Source organism: Anabrus simplex, chromosome 1 (assembly GCF_040414725.1).
Source record: "Anabrus simplex isolate iqAnaSimp1 chromosome 1, ASM4041472v1, whole genome shotgun sequence".
NCBI lineage: Eukaryota > Metazoa > Arthropoda > Insecta > Orthoptera > Tettigoniidae > Anabrus > Anabrus simplex.
The window spans coordinates 189,198,367-189,216,272 of NC_090265.1; the positions used below are offsets into that span (position 1 = coordinate 189,198,367).

Genomic DNA, 17,906 nt, shown 5'->3' on the forward strand with positions numbered 1-17,906 from the left:
TCATTTTTTTGACTATGATGGGCATCCTCAGTCTTGCTCCACTGTTGGGCACCAATTTAATGCACCATCGTTCGGGAGAACCTCCTTCTTGCGCCACGACGGGTGACCCATGTATTGCACCGGCTGTTTCCCCCCTTCCGATTACATCACGTATTGGAATCAACTGAATGGATCATGCATTAAAAATGATGATAAGTATCGGCAGCTACGTTTATTTCCATTAATCGGTGAATAATAAATTCATTATGCCTGTACAAATTCCGATTAAAGTAATTATCTCCATTCCACGCTTCACTGTTAGCGTCAAAATATTTTCCGATTTGCTACACAATACCTCTCAGGGGTACCTAATTTGCATCAATAAAGTGTATTTTTTATGCGAAATCGACTGGGAACCCACATATCCTTTCATATAATTCACCAGCATTTCTTGTCTTTTCTACATGGGACTAAAGGACCTCAAACCTTTTGAGTCACCTGGTTTCGATGGCATCCATCCAGAATTTCTGATTCATTTGGGAGGATATGCTAAGAAATGGTTGGCAAAGTTCTTTACTGACATCCTGCTGACTGGTCAACCTCCATTGGAGTTCAAGAAGGCTAAGATAATTTCTATTCTGAAAGCTGGCAAACCCAGCAACAAGGTAGAAAGCTATCGACCCATTGCCCTTCTTAGCTGCTGCTACAAACTTTTTGAAAGGTTGATGTATAACAGAATAAGTAGCGCAATCCTCGAGCATATTCCAGTTGAACAGGCAGGCTTCAGACCAAGACGTAGCTGCTGTGACCAAGTATTGTCTCTTACATCCTTCACTGAGGCACGATATCAAATGAAGCTGAAAACATCTGTAGCACTTGTTGATTATACTGCTGCCTTTGACACTGTATGGAGGGAAGGCCTTGTCTACAAATTTCTTCATGTCATACCATGCAGAAAGATGGCTCAACTGATTAACAACATGTTAAGTGATCGGAAGTTCCATGTAATCACTGGAGGCAAGATAAGCAAGGAGAGGAAGCTAAACAACGGATTGCACCAATGATCAGTTCTCTCACCATTATTGTTCAACTTATATCTCTCTGACCTTCCTGACACTTCATCCAGAAAATTCTGCTATGCCGATGACTTGGCTCTAGCTGTACAAGATCAGATAATGGAGATGATTGAAGAGATTCTGACCAAAGACCTGTCTTTACTGCAAAATTACTTCAAAATCTGGAGACTTCAACCCAGTGTGAGTAAAACAGAAGTGTCTTGCTTCCATTTAAATAATCGTTTGGCGAACATGAAACTGAATGTTAGTTTCAGAGGGAGAATTCTTCATCATAACTGGAACCCAAAATACCCTGGTGTCATCTTGGACCGTACGCTATCCTTCAAATAACACCTCCTGAACTTAGCACAAAAGGTGAAGTCTCGAAATAACATCTTTCATAAACTGTGTGGAACTACCTGGGGATCTTCAGCAACCACTTTGCGATCTTCAGCCCTGGGTTTGGTGTATTCAAGTGCTGAGTATTGTGCACCTGTTTGGATGAACAGTCATCATACAAGGCTTGTTGACACCCAGCTTAATACCACAATGCGCATCATATCTGGCACAATCACATCTACTCCAGTTCATTGGCTTCCACTGCTAACTGGTATAATGCCACCTGATCTACGCCGATCTAATGCCCTTATGAAGGAATTCCACAAGATCTCAAGAAATCCTAGTCTACCTGTGAATAGTGACCTGCCACTTCTGAATCTTAATAGACTGAAATCACACCATCCAACTCTGCGTGATGCTGCTAACATGGATGCTAAGGATTTTAAATCTCTTGATGAGTGGAAAAGTAGATGGGAAGCAGCAACGGATGTGCGCCTTCATACCTTCTTCTCAGGTCCCTAACTTCCAAGTGGATCCCACCTACCACGCAAGACCTGGACTGCCCTGAATAGAATCAGAACAGGACATGGCTGGTGCACAGCCGCTGTGGAAAAAGTTACCTAATCCAGACTGTGACTGCGGAGCTCCAAACCAGACTGTTCATCATATCGTCAGGGAATGTAAGATTCGTGCGTATCACGGTGATGAAGATGACTTCCTGCTGGTATCTCCAGAAGCTGTATGTTGGATTGAAAAACTTTATATTCAATTGTGAAGCACAAATTAATTTGTTTCTCAGCTGTAAATATGTATATATATTACTAATATTGTCTGTATAAGCCATACGGTAAATAATAATACCAGCAATTCCATCCTTCCTTGAATATCAATTTTTTAAAAATCATCATCCAAACTCATTCAACCAAAAATAATCCTGCAAGAATTCAATGTAAGCTGATCTGCTACAATAATGAAAATAAATTGCAATAATAATAATTTAAATGTATAAATTCTTGATTTATTCATGATCATGAATTACTTTGGAATGAATTAATATATTGATATAATGTTTAATTACATTCAACATCTCTTCTTTCAAAAGATAAACCAATAAAGTCTGTGACTGAGCTTAAACATTCTCTTCGTTAAAGAATTTTGGTTCTCACAACATAAAACAAAATTTTTTACGTAGTTTCATAAGTTGTAATTATCAATCTCATTAGGTAGCAATCTTGCTGGATATTCATGAAATTAAAGTCTCAAGAAAGTTAAAATGTGAATAAAATCATAAGTAAATAAACTAAAAGTGGTTAAAATCAAAGTTCCAAAATATCAAACATGCTTATTCTTATTTACGTTAAGTCATTAATCTTCTCATTCTTCTTCGATTGATTTTCAATTGTAACGCTAGCAGAGAAAGCAAAGTTCCAAATATTATTGCTCCAAATGGCTATTCTGAATATATTCCGATGCATAAAAAAAATATCAATCAGTTTCACCATGTTGCTGGAATTAAATGTAGGTATCGCCTAATAATAAAATATAATCGTTATCCTATCAGGTCTTACATCTATCGAGATAGACTATCACATCTAAGTTCAATTACTATTTCATGGAATTCTAGAGAATATAGTTGGTGACAATATTTACTTGTCAATGGTAGAGACTTAAATTAAGAAGATGTTTCCTTCCATCAAATCATGGCTTTGACAACAAATACCAAACAAAACTCGTTACAACATGTGAAATTCTCCTAGAAGAATTCGGGTTAACACCTTAATATTTATTATCTGGAGATTTTATTTTGATGACTGTATATGGTTATCAGCCTACGGATTCTGTAATGTATTTCACCGTATGAATATCCTATCAACCCAAAAATATCTTATGCTGCTATTAAAATCATGCTGCGAACACGTCAATTATAATCAATGGTTAGTATCACGTCACGTAATTATTACCAATAAATCACAAATATATATCTCCCTCCATATTCCAACCGTAAACATTATAACTTCGCATTATTTATATCAACAAATACCGGTATATCCCTCAGAATATTTATACTTATAATCTCATCATTACGACGTATAAACTCTTAATTACACATATAAATGTCAATCATCTCTCCTTTAGCGGCGTATCATTTCAATATTCCATTATCAAATGACAACGATGCATTAATGGGTTAAATTTCTACTCAAATACACATAATCACTCTTTCCTATAAAAGAAATACATGTATGAACAAATCAGGTTCATATTTACTTACATGTACTCACGTACTGGCAATAACCAAGTCTTAATAACCTTCGAAAACATCTAACTCCACTCCGCATTTCAGATAGATTATATCACATTATGCGAAACACTTTTCTTTGGTAATCGTCGAAGCATCGTTTTTCAATCTCTCCACATTTGACTATGAGCATCCCTCCATAAGGATATTAGTTTACATAATCGAAGATTACCTACATCCATGGTTTTAAAGCAATTATGATAATTTCTTGCGAAGACACTGCACACTGAAATCAAATCTCGAAGATATAAATTACGAGCTTCACACAAATCACACTACTAACCTTTACGTACTACATCTTAAATTTAAGCCATGGTTACTTTGAATAAATAAAAATGCTTGGAACTTAGCTTTAATCTGCTGGCATTACTGGACTGGGCTAGATTCCAATTCGGTCATCTTTAGATCGCTGGCCGGCTCCAGGTGACAGCTGCGTCACACATGGGCAGTAGCAACCAGTTACAGGCTTGTAGAATCAGCTGGCACGGTATCCATCAGACGTCAGGCCCATTTCCGATTTAGTTGTTCATGTCGAGGCCGTTGATTGCATGTGATAAAAACATATTCAACATCATCATTAGTATCACAATTAAGTTTTTTCTTCAAGAACTTCTCTTGTATCTAAATTATAATTTTAAACAGGTTATTCTACCAAAATTCAGTGTCAATTTTCAGTTATAAGCTTTGTAATGGTACTCTAGTTAACTTCCAGCCTTTCGTAAATATGTTTTAAGTTGACGATATCTTATTTTCATTAGGTGACTCGCGTCAACTTTCGGTTTGAGCTTCGGTGTACGATAATTTATTTATTCTTCTCTTTTCTTTAAGTTTTCGTCCTTGTTAACCTTGATATTAGGTTGTGGATTGGCGTAATATCTTTATAATATTACTCGATGTATTAATTATTCTTCAATTCTTGATTCGATAGAAACTTCCTCCTTCTTTACGTGATGAATTTTTGCGTGAATAATTTTGTTTCGATGTTCAACATAATCGATTGTTCACTTTGCCATTTTAACAATTTAAATCATTCTGCATTTTTCTTAATCACGGCCGCGTGGATTCTTTAAGTCTGATTGTGTTACTTCCTGATCATGGCTTATTTGATTCGTTAAATTACAGTAGTTTCTTTTCGAGACATTCACGGCTTCTTTGATTCTAACTGTCTGAATTTTATTATAACATAATCACAGCCTATTTAACTCTATATGTCTGTACTTTCTTTAGATTTATTGCTCTACTATATAATCTTTGTCATTTTATTACGGTGCATGGCAAATATTGATGTTGTAATACCTCGTTTATCATATCATCAGGGCAATGAAACGGTACATTAATTTTTCTGCAACCAATCGAGATTCCACCATTCCAGCCATTGAGAGCTCTTTTGATGACACACTGCATAGATGTTGTAGAGTTGAGGTGATAATATACAACCTTGCCTTACTCCATTTGTACCATTGAAAATGCCCGAGAGATCACCATCCACCTTTATGGTTGCTGCATGGTTTTTATGCTTTTCAGTAACGATATTAAATGCAGTGGAACCCAAAATTCCTTTAGCACCTGCCACAACTTGTCCCACATAACAGAATCAAAGGCCTTTTTGTAGTCCAGGAAGCAAATAAAGGCAGGGACACAAAACTCACGACATTTCTCAATTATCTGTCTCATGTTCAGGATAGACTCTCATGTTCCTTTACCTGCAACAATGCCTGCTTGTTCTGGAGATATCTGAGGTTGCAGGAATGGTTTTAGGCATTAATTTATTATGTAGAGCAAAACTTTGCTTGCATGGGATATTAATGCAATAGTATGATAATTGGAACAATCCTTTATAGACCCCCTTTTTGTGAAGGGGGATAAGTATTGATTTTGTCCAGTCCTTGGGCCATTCACCAGTTTTCCACACCATATTACATCCCGAATGTAAAACACGCATGCTCTCCTCCCCCATCACTTCCAGCATTTCCCCCGAAATACCATCCATACCTGGGGCTGCAAATATTACTACAAAAAATTATAATAATAATAATAATAATAATAATAATAATAATAATAATAATAATAATAATGATAATAATAATAATAACAACCAAATTCACTACAAGTATATTTTCCAAGGCCTCAAATACACATCTGTTTTGTCAAGCACAATGGATGGACAACTTTCTTGGATAGTTTACAAATATACCGTCTTTTTCCTCTTTCCTCCTTGACTGGTACTGGTTGCACTACAGGTAACATAATTCCTTTGTTTCTTTTCTGGTAGGAGTTCAAGCAGATCGGCACGACCGGTTGGAGCTCTCTGCGCTTGAATTAGAGCCGAGTCACACAACTATTCTGCAGACAGTTCATGGATTACTGATATGGTCAAATCCAGTTGCTGTTTGTAGGTTCTTGGTTGTGGCCGGGAGATGAAGCTATTTGTTCCGAGGTCGAGCTACCTTCTCCTGCTTGGGTGTGGCCGCTAGATGGAAGTAGCTGCCAGTTGGAGTTACTTGCAGGTTCTTGGTTGTGGCCATCAGATGGCACTAGTTGTCTCGGAATCAAACTGTCTTCTCCCTCTGATACGTCTTCTCTTTGGTATTCCATAACCTCGCTTTCAGAAACAATCATTTCGTTGTTCTTGTCTTTCACTACATTAGTTAATATATCAAAGCAGTTTCTCAGATCGCTTACCGCTTTTAGTATCTCTTCTTTCTTCTCATTCTTAAGGTAACCACCTGTTTCTGTAATATTAACTATCGTTTTGAGAGCGTTCTCAATCCATGTTTTCATCTGGTCCGCCATTGCTTCCATTCTGGTTCAGATATATGTAATATAGATAAGAAAAGGTTCCACCTTATCAACACCAATTTTATTTATATATAACTTACAGGACTGGTTTCGACTTTTTGAACAGTCATCATCAGCTGTACATTGGTACCTTTACAAGTCAAATATTGGTTGAATTGCCTTTCCAAATGGAGAAGTTTTGGGGAAGCACTATGTCAAGCATTCAAATTGGGCATGTTTAAGAGTAAAAATTGGTTATATGGTACATTCTAGATGGTTAAAAGCAAGTTTGTTTTTAGGCCTAAAATTTGTGTAAATTAGCTCATTTAAAAAAAGTACTGGTATATTAAACACACTAAAATGCATTACACATGTTAAAATCACATATTAAAATATACAGTGCGTGTTAAAATCCTTTATAATGGCTCAGGTCACTTCATTGGAGTGGATTTATACGTCTTGCGTATGTCTATATTCTTGTTTGAGTCCAATGTAGATGAAGAATGTCAGTGCTTGTGTTCATGGGCAGTGCTCTCGTGGGGGTTCTACTATATATTAAGATATATCCACTTCTATATTTGATAGGTTTATCATATTGTTAATAGCAATTCCAGCATATGAACGGATGTAGATATGTGCAGCTGTGATTGATACATTGACTTTAAGTATTGAATGTAGTCTTCAATATACCTTTCCTAAACCCAAACTGCCATCAATCAAACCAGTTAATTTCGCAAACATGTCTTATATAATCAGAAAGAATGCTTTCCCAAAGCTTACATACAATGCATGTCAAATTGACTGGTCTGTAATTTTTAGCTTTTCGTTGCCGTAAGACCTATCTGTGTCGGTGCAACGTAAAACAACTATTTAAAATAAAAAATAAAAAAATCAGTTTTATGTCTATCACACTTTCCTTTATATACAGGGGCTACGATAGCTACTCTCCATTCATTCAGTAAAGTTCCTTCATGCAAACAATAATCAAACAAGTACTTCAGAAATGGTACTATATCCCAACCCATTGTCTTTAGTATAACCCCCGAAACCTTATCAATTCCAGCTGCTTTTCTAGTTTTCAACTTTTGTACCTTACTGTAGATGACATTGCTGTCATAGGTAAATTTTAATACTTCTGTACCTGTGTCTAAGGTAGCCATGTTTATAATATTGTGTGTTCAGAAAAGCATTTTTGTTTTTGTTTTTTTAAGGACATGCTCATTAAGACTTTTTAAGTTCATTGGCATGTATTTTAGCAAGTCCACCTAGCCATGTTTGTAATATTGTGTGTTCAGAAAAGCTTTTTTTTTTTTTAAGGGCACACTCATTAAGACTTTTTTTTTTTTTTTTTTTTTTTTTTTGCTAGGGGCTTTACGTCGCACCGACACAGATAGGTCTTATGGCGACGATGGGATAGGAAAGGCCTAGGAGTTCGAAGGAAGCGGCCGTGGCCTTAATTAAGGTACAGTCCCAGCATTTGCCTGGTGTGAAAATGGGAAACCACGGAAAACCATCTTCAGGGCTGCCGATAGTGGGATTCGAACCTACTATCTCCCGGATGCAAGCTCACAGCCGCGCGCCTCTACACGCACGGCCAATTCGCCTGGTATTAAGACTTTTTAAGTTCATTGGCATGTATTTTAGCAAGTCCATCTAATTTATGGGTCCAGCACTGAATATGGGTAAGATTTTTTGATACACAGTGTAACCGTACGTATGTACGATCCCCGAGTTTTTAGGTTAGGAAATTTTCGTATATAGTTTGTTAGGTTAAAATCATGTAATTTTGTTTATTTACCATGTAAAAACGTAATATTATAAGAAGAATGTATAGTTAGGGAATATTGCATATGTTCATCATTATATTTTGTATAAATTTCCGTTTGGGTAAGAGTCTGTAAATATGGCCTAGCCGTAAGGATTGTGCAACCGGGAAAACTGCGACTATATTGGGAAGGACGGTTGAAGTCAGTTGGATGTGTTGCAACAGGTGGCTTGAAAACACGGGGTACGGCAGGTTGTATCGGTTGAAGAATTGGAGTGAATCAATGTGGACATACATGAGTGGACGGTCTATGGCACATCATATACTCGATAGCCAATGCGAGGGCTTTGTTTTGAGCAAGGTTTGTGTTGACAGAGTGACGCGGGAAGAAGTGCCGGTGTGAGCGTTGCTACCACTAAACTTTTCAGGACGCGATTACCACGTGTAGCAAGCACATATAAGTGGGTACGCGTGTGCGGCGAGTCATTCTGATTCTCATTGTGTTTCTGACTCTGATGCTGATACTGTGTGTTTCTCATTTGTACTGGTCTGCGGGAGCGACGTATTTGCGCAGTTTGCTATACGATCTGCTATTGTACGTGAGTATCTGTTACGGAGCGATCATGGTATAATCTCAACAACTTACCGGCTTTGCAGTGGACTTTCTGTAAAAGAAAGTGTTTGTTTGGAACTTGTCACCCGAGTATGCAGCATCAGTTGATGAAGAATTTTGCTATTTGCTTGCCTCTGGAGATGTAACACTTTCTGTCCAGCCAGCAATTGGAAAGAATTCAAGACGTCGACGAAGAAGTGTAAATAAGGTTAGGGATGCTCGTCTTAAGAAGGTTGCATCCATATGTAGAGAAATAGTCGTCGTACTTTTCTCTACCAGATTAGAATTCACGGTAACAGTGGAGTGCAAAGGGGATCTTACCTGGAGGTATGTTAAAAGTATAATGATGTTCTATGTTTATTGAAGATTTTAATGATGTGTAATTTGCCTTTGTAAGACGGCAGACGAGTAAATCTCGTGAAGAGATGATTTTGTTGGGTGGTATTGTGTATATTAGCTCTATGTAAACAGCAAGCACTAAGTGGGTTGCATAAGTGTTTATTTTTTGGTGTTTGTCACATATTAGTTCTTATTCTGGGAGTAAAGTCATAGAATCAAACTTTAAGTGAGTCTTTTGTCAGTGGAGTAAGGCTGAACCTGGCATGTTACCCAAATTTAATTTCAGGGGTTATATAGCAAACAGGTAAGGTTACAAAGCAAGTCTGGAGCCTCGTCAGCCTGATGACCGTCGCCTTGAGAGAGAGAGTGGCTCGTTGCTCTACACAATTAAATATTCCTGCAATTGTTTTGCAGGTGGCGCCCATTATCCTTGTTATTTTCACTTAGTTGAGTCAACGTTTATCTGTTCAGTATTTCAATAGCTTGCGGTAGTTGCAATTGGCGCCCAACCTCCCCTTGATTTGTGAAGATTATATACAATACATCTGAGCAAATCACAGTCTTTTCAGTACAGCAGCCTACACAGCCTGTCAAAGTCACTCAGGATTTAAAGAAAATTCACATATTCTTCTTAACATACACAAAACATCTGAACTTACAATACTTCACCTTACATACCTCTTAAGATTGTGAATATTGTGTGTACCAATCATGTCACCTTTGTTATTCAACAAGTGATAAGCACATTTGCCAACTTTCTTACCTACTGTGTAAGGTCCCTGATACAATTGAAAAAACTTATGAATTTCTTTGTTGTCTGCAGATGAAATGTGTGGAACCTTTAGTAACACCTCCTCCCCTACTTCAAAACTATCTCCATGATGCCTCCCCTGCTGCATCATTCTCCTATCAGCTGACTTCCTTAAATTCTGCCTCGCTAAATCAATCACCTTTGAAGATACCACTTCTGCTGAGGGTAGATCTACCATGGTTGCCAATCTCACACAAAAACTCTCTTCCCATTCTTTCACACACAACTTACACAGACTTACATTCGGAACACATATACATTTCACAATCAAAACCTCCCTCCTGTTCTGAAAACACACCACAATCGCACCTCTTTCATCAATACTCTTCCACACTTCAATGAAATCATTCGTACGATCTTCAGCATCAGATATTCCACTCAACAAACGTTTGAATCGACCTCCTGTTCTCTCATGCACATTGTCACTCTCAATTTCTTTGAACTTTCTCCAAATACCCAAAAGCTTTCCAACACAATTACTCCTCATAAAATCTTCAAACCCTGAATCCCTATAATATTCACAACCACTCTTATGATTCTCATTATGCACAAAATGTGACCTAACCTCCACTTCACAAAGAATTTCACCCACAGCATCGACAGTTTTCCTCCACTCATCCTTATCGGACATACCAGCTTCAATCACCTCAATCTCATTCACACAACCCTTCTCAAATTCATTACACTACTATTACTCTTACTATTATTCATATTCCACTGATAAAACATAGAACTCAAAACATGACAACACCGATACATAACTCCTGACACAAGCCCACTAAAACACTGGACCAAATGTGCCTACCAAGGTCATATAGCAAGTCTGGATATCATTCTGCCTCACGTTGGCGGCGCCAATTGTAACTACCGCAAGCTATTGAAATACTGAACAGATAAACGTTGACTCAACTAAGTGAAAATAACAAGGATAATGGGCGCCACCTGCAAAACAATTGCAGGAATATTTAATTGTGTAGAGCAACGAGCCACTCTCTCTCTCAAGGCGACGGTCATCAGGCTGACGAGGCTCCAGACTTGCTTTGTAACCTTACCCGTTTGCTATATAACCCCTGAAATTAAATTTGGGTAACATGCCAGGTTCAGCCTTACTCCACTGACAAAAGACTCACTTAAAGTTTGATTCTATGACTTTACTCCCAGAATAAGAACTAATATGTGACAAACACCAAAAAATAAACACTTATGCAACCCACTTAGTGCTTGCTGTTTACATAGAGCTAATATACACAATACCACCCAACAAAATCATCTCTTCACGAGATTTACTCGTTTGCCGTCTTACAAAGGCAAATTACACATCATTAAAATCTTCAATAAACATAGAACATCGAATAAGAACTAATATGTGACAAACACCAACAAAATAAACACTTATGCAACCCACTTAGTGCTTGCTGTTTACATAGAGCTAATATACACAATACCACCCAACAAAATCATCTCTTCACGAGATTTACTCGTTTGCCGTCTTACAAAGGCAAATTACACATCATTAAAATCTTCAATAAACATAGAACATCATTATACTTTTAACATACCTCCAGGTAAGAGCCCCTTCGCACTCCACTGTTACCGTGAATTCTAATCTGGTAGAGAAAAGTACGACGACTATTTCTCTACATATGGATGCAACCTTCTTAAGACGAGCATCCCTAACCTTATTTACACTTCTTCGTCGACGTCTTGAATTCTTTCCAATTGCTGGCTGGACAGAAAGTGTTACATCTCCAGAGGCAAGCAAATAGCAAAATTCTTCATCAACTGAAGCTGCATACTCAGGAGACAAGTTCCAAACAAACACTTTCTTTTACAGAAAGTCCACTGCAAAGCCGGTAAGTTGTTGAGATTATACCATGATCGCTCCGTAACAGATACTCACGTACAATAGCAGATCGTATAGCAAACTGCGCAAATACGTCGCTCCCGCAGACCAGTACAAATGAGAAACACACAGTATCAGCATCAGAGTCAGAAACAGAATGAGAATGAGAATGAGAATCAGAGTAACTCGCCGCACACGCGTACACACTTATATATCCTTGCTACACGTGGTAATCGCGTCCTGAAAAGTTTAGTGGTAGCAACGCTCACACCGGCACTTCTTCCCGCGTCACTCTGTCAACACAAACCTCGCTCAAAACAAAGCCCTCGCATTGGCTATCGAGTATATGACGTGACATAGACCGTCCACTCATGTATGTCCACATTGATTCACTCCAATTCTTCAACCGATACAACCTGCCGTACCCCGTGTTTTCAAGCCACCTGTTGCAACACATCCAACTGACTTCAACCGTCCTTCCCGATATAGTCGCAGTTTTCCCGGTTGCACAATCCTTACGGCTAGGCCATATTTACAGACTCTTACCCAAACGGAAATTTATACAAAATATAATGATGAACATATGCAATATTACCTAACTATACATTCTTCTTATAATATTATGTTTATACATTATAAATAAACAAAATTACATGATTTTAACCTTACAAACTATATACGAAAATTTCCTAACCTAAAAACTCGGGGATAGTACATACGTACGGTTACAATACCCCCCCTTGATTTGTGAAGATTATATACAATACATCTGAGCAAATCACAGTCTTTTCAGTACAGCAGCCTACACAGCCTGTCAAAGTCACCGAGGATTTAAAGAAAATTCACATATTCTTCTTAACATACACAAAACATCTGAACTTACAATACTTCACCTTACATACCTCTTAAGATTGTGAATATTGTGTGTACCAATCATGTCACCTTTGTTATTCAACAGGTGATAAGCACATTTGTCAACTTTCTTACCTACTGTGTAAGGTCCCTGATACAACTGAAAAAACTTACGAATTTCTTCGTTGTCTGCAGATGAAATGTGTGGAACCTTTAGTAACACCACCTCCCCTACTTCAAAACTATCTCCATGATGCCTCCCCTGCTGCATCATTCTCCTATCAGCTGACTTCCTTAAATTCTGCCTCGCTAAACCAATCACCTTTGAAGATACCACCTCTGCTGAGGGTAGATCTACCCTGGTTGCCAATCTCACACAAAAACTCTCTTCCCATTCTTTCACACACAACTTACACAGACTTTCATTCGGAACACATATACATTTCACAATCAAAACCTCCCTCCTGTTCTGAAAACACACCACAATCGCACCTCTTTCATCAATACTCTTCCACACTTCAATGAAATCATTCGTACGATCTTCAGCATCAGATATTCCACTCAACATACGTTTGAATCGACCTCCTGTTCTCTCATACACATTGTCACTCTCAATTTCTTTGAACTTTCTCCAAATACCAAAAAGCTTTCCAACACAATTACTCCTCATAAAATCTTCAAACCCTGAATCCCCATAATATTCACAACCACTCTTATGATTCTCATTATGCACAAAATGTGACCTAACCTCCACTTCACAAAGAATTTCACCCACAGCATCGACAGTTTTCCTCCACTCATCCTTATCGGACATACCAGCTTCAACCACCTCAATCTCATTCACACAACCCTTCTCACACTTTCCTTCACTCACACTCCCTCTCTTCCTGAAATCACTACTATCACTGAACTCGAGATCCCGACCATTACTACTAAATTCTCCCACTTCCATATCTTTCATCGCTGTTCCCACTCGCACATCATTCATGCCATCAACACTGTTGCTCTTGACCCTCTTAACGGAAGTTTCATTAATCTCAAAATCATCACTACTCAGACACATTATCGACGTAACATTAATCTCCTCAATTACACCATCCTCTACAACATGATATGTCTTCCTCAAAGACTCCTCCTCCACAAAATAATCTTCATCACCTTTACCACTAACTTCCTTTTCAATTTCTGCAACTTCCCAAAGAGCATCAATTACCACAGTGTTATCACCATCAATTTTAGCACATAGTAGGTCCTCCGACAAATCCTCCTCCTTTTCTTCACACCCCTTACCCCCAAAATCCCTCAAATCATCACCTTCCCTCCCTACATTATCAATTCCTTTCTCCACACTACTACCCCAATCATTAGCTGCCGTGCAATGCTTATCAATTAAATTACTTACCTCCTCCCCTACATTACTAATTTTATCACTTAATTTCTTCCCCTGATTACTAAATTGACTACTTAAATTATTCCCTTGATCAATCAATTTGGCCAACTGCTCCAATACTAACTTCATAAACTCATTATTACCCCCCATGCTACTTTGATTTTGATCACTACCTTCCCCTTCACCCCCCATTACAATTCCATACACTTTTTCCATAGACATATTATCACTCTGAAAACTACTTTCATCAAACTTTGTGTGCTTATGCCACAACTGCTCTCCTCATCATTAACTGACATACTTCCTTTATGCACTTTTCTCCTTCTCAAATTCATTACACTACTATTACTCTTACTATTATTCATATTCCACTGATAAAACATAGAACTCAAAACATGACAACACCGATACATAACTCCTGACACAAGCCCACTAAAACACTGGACCAAATGTGCCTACCAAAGTCATATAGCAAGTCTGGATATCATTCTGCCTCACGTTTGCGGCGCCAATTGTAACTACCGCAAGCTATTGAAATACTGAACAGATAAACGTTGACTCAACTAAGTGAAAATAACAAGGATAATGGGCGCCACCTGCAAAACAATTCCAGGAATATTTAATTGTGTAGAGCAACGAGCCACTCTCTCTCTCAAGGCGACGGTCATCAGGCTGACGAGGCTCCAGACTTGCTTTGTAACCTTACCTGTTTGCTATATAACCCCTGAAATTAAATTTGGGTAACATGCCAGGTTCAGCCTTACTCCACTGACAAAAGACTCACTTAAAGTTTGATTCTATGACTTTACTCCCAGAATAAGAACTAATATGTGACAAACACCAAAAAATAAACACTTATGCAACCCACTTAGTGCTTGCTGTTTACATAGAGCTAATATACACAATACCACCCAACAAAATCATCTCTTCACGAGATTTACTCGTTTGCCGTCTTACAAAGGCAAATTACACATCATTAAAATCTTCAATAAACATAGAACATCATTATACTTTTAACATACCTCCAGGTAAGAGCCCCTTCGCACTCCACTGTTACCGTGAATTCTAATCTGGTAGAGAAAAGTACGACGACTATTTCTCTACATATGGATGCAACCTTCTTAAGACGAGCATCCCTAACCTTATTTACACTTCTTCGTCGACGTCTTGAATTCTTTCCAATTGCTGGCTGGACAGAAAGTGTTACATCTCCAGAGGCAAGCAAATAGCAAAATTCTTCATCAACTGAAGCTGCATACTCGGGAGACAAGTTCCAAACAAACACTTTCTTTTACAGAAAGTCCACTGCAAAGCCAGTAAGTTGTTGAGATTATACCATGATCGCTCCGTAACAGATACTCACGTACAATAGCAGATCGTATAGCAAACTGCGCAAATACGTCGCTCCCGCAGACCAGTACAAATGAGAAACACACAGTATCAGCATCAGAGTCAGAAACAGAATGAGAATGAGAATGAGAATCAGAGTAACTCACCGCACACGCGTACACACTTATATATCCTTGCTACACGTGGTAATCGCGTCCTGAAAAGTTTAGTGGTAGCAACGCTCACACCGGCACTTCTTCCCGCGTCACTCTGTCAACACAAACCTCGCTCAAAACAAAGCCCTCGCATTGGCTATCGAGTATATGATGTGACATAGACCGTCCACTCATGTATGTCCACATTGATTCACTCCAATTCTTCAACCGATACAACCTGCCGTACCCCGTGTTTTCAAGCCACCTGTTGCAACACATCCAACTGACTTCAACCGTCCTTCCCGATATAGTCGCAGTTTTCCCGGTTGCACAATCCTTACGGCTAGGCCATATTTACAGACTCTTACCCAAACGGAAATTTATACAAAATATAATGATGAACATATGCAATATTACCTAACTATACATTCTTCTTATAATATTACGTTTATACATTATAAATAAACAAAATTACATGATTTTAACCTTACAAACTATATACGAAAATTTCCTAACCTAAAAACTCGGGGATCGTACATACGTACGGTTACAACAGTCTTTAAGTGTACGGACACAACTTGGGCAAATATCTAGTGGAATTTGTAATAATGGTCACTGAAGAATGTGTGGAAACTTCTAGCAATGCCTGGAAACACTCAATTGCGGTCGTATTTTCACTCCTGCCACAAGAAGTTTTAAAGGGGAACCATTCTCCTGAGAAATTCGGAACAGGATAATAAACACTGCCAAACTATTCCTACTCGTTGTCTCATCACAATGTATAATTAATTTCTTCTCCTTCACTGTTTCCTTTAGTATATTCTCATATTCTTCTCTCACTTTAGGAACATAATTCTTGCGAAGCATGTTTGCAACCAGAAGATCTCCAGCATCTAGAATAAAGGAAAATAGAATGTTAATAAAGTTGCATGAACAGAAGTAATGCTATCTCACGTTGACAATCTGCCACAAATCCCTCTAAATAAAAGCATTTTCTTACCTTCAATGTATTTGCTCATTCAAGCTCGAATATTAGGAGATCAAGCTTGTAGAGTGGAATATTTGCTCCCAGGAAAGCTGACACCATAATTATTATGAATTCTTCTTTTTCAGTTTTACCGTGCTTAGCATTATCGAAGCTGTCTGCGATTGAAAGTCGTCATTTTTTGTCATGAGCTTCTGTATTTTTCTTGTACCTGTTGCTATTAAGATGTTTGTCACACGAATCTTTCCTTTTCCATGTGACTCATATCACAGATTTACCACATCATCCCTTTGTGTTTCGCATAGAAAACACAGAAGCTTTCTTTCGTATATTCTAATGCATGAGAATGTACAGTAACCATGGATGGTTTCCACATATTGAAGTACGGCACAAAAATGGTGATCTCATGCGATAATTTCCTCACATGTATACTCCTGTGGTATGCTCTAAACCTATATCTGGCATTCAAAGGAACCAGATACACATCACTAGTTCAATGAAATGGACTCTTCAAGTGCCATTGTAGTCAAGAGTGTTCCATTCTACTTCGATTATGAGACGCTACCGAGAAGAAAAAATGCCCCGACTCTAACCTTTGCTCTGACAGCAGCCTGGTCGCACTGCTCTATAAATAAATTGAAAATGTTAAGGATCCAGCTTTTTAATACAATGACAGTTTACTGATGTGAGTTAGATCACATAATTATACAAGACTGGTAGGGGCCTACTAGTTTCGACGCTCATTTTGCGTCATCATCAGCCAATAAATCAATTGAGCAAATCATAACAAATTGAAAAACAATATAATAAGGTACAATAAGCCATTACAAATAAATGCACATTTACATTTACAAAAGAATTCCTTTTTTCATTTCTTGAACAGAATTACTTACTCTCTTTTCATACACTCAACAAAATTTTTGGGATGGAAGAAAATCACAACTTGTCACAATTTTAAGCTGCAAATACATAACTAAGGGTCTATTTAACTTCTAATTAAATTAAAATAACCCCTTACTTGGAGACTGATGTCCAACTGAATAAATTTTGCTTTGGCATGTGCCTTCAGAACACTCTGTCTTGCTGCCTGAGCTGCTTCTGCCATAGCAAGAGATAAATTTTCTTGTGCTTCATGGAATGTGCTGAAGAAATCCTAAAAAGGAAATAGCACATCAGTAAATGTTCATAACTCTTCAGCGTAACTTTCTCTGCCATTCAATTTGTTACAAACCAACACACATACACACTTGAAACATGTTCTGAAACTAGGATTTAGAAAGGTGCCCCATGACAACAAAATTTCAATCTACACAAGCAGTATCTTTATGAGAGTACACTTACACTAAGATAAGCCTCTAAAGTCAGCTTGATTCT

At 38.0% G+C, this 17,906-nt stretch overlaps 1 protein-coding gene across 1 annotated transcript in view; it reads right to left on the reverse strand.

Annotated features, from left to right (window-relative positions):
• Positions 1 to 17,906, reverse strand: part of LOC136885511 (intermembrane lipid transfer protein Vps13) — a 1,358,975-nt gene that overhangs the window by 780,622 nt on the left and 560,447 nt on the right. The window contains exon 21 of the mRNA XM_067158109.2: positions 17,551 to 17,685. Coding sequence (XP_067014210.2) covers positions 17,551 to 17,685 — 135 coding nt within the window. The remainder of the gene's footprint in view (positions 1 to 17,550; positions 17,686 to 17,906) is intronic.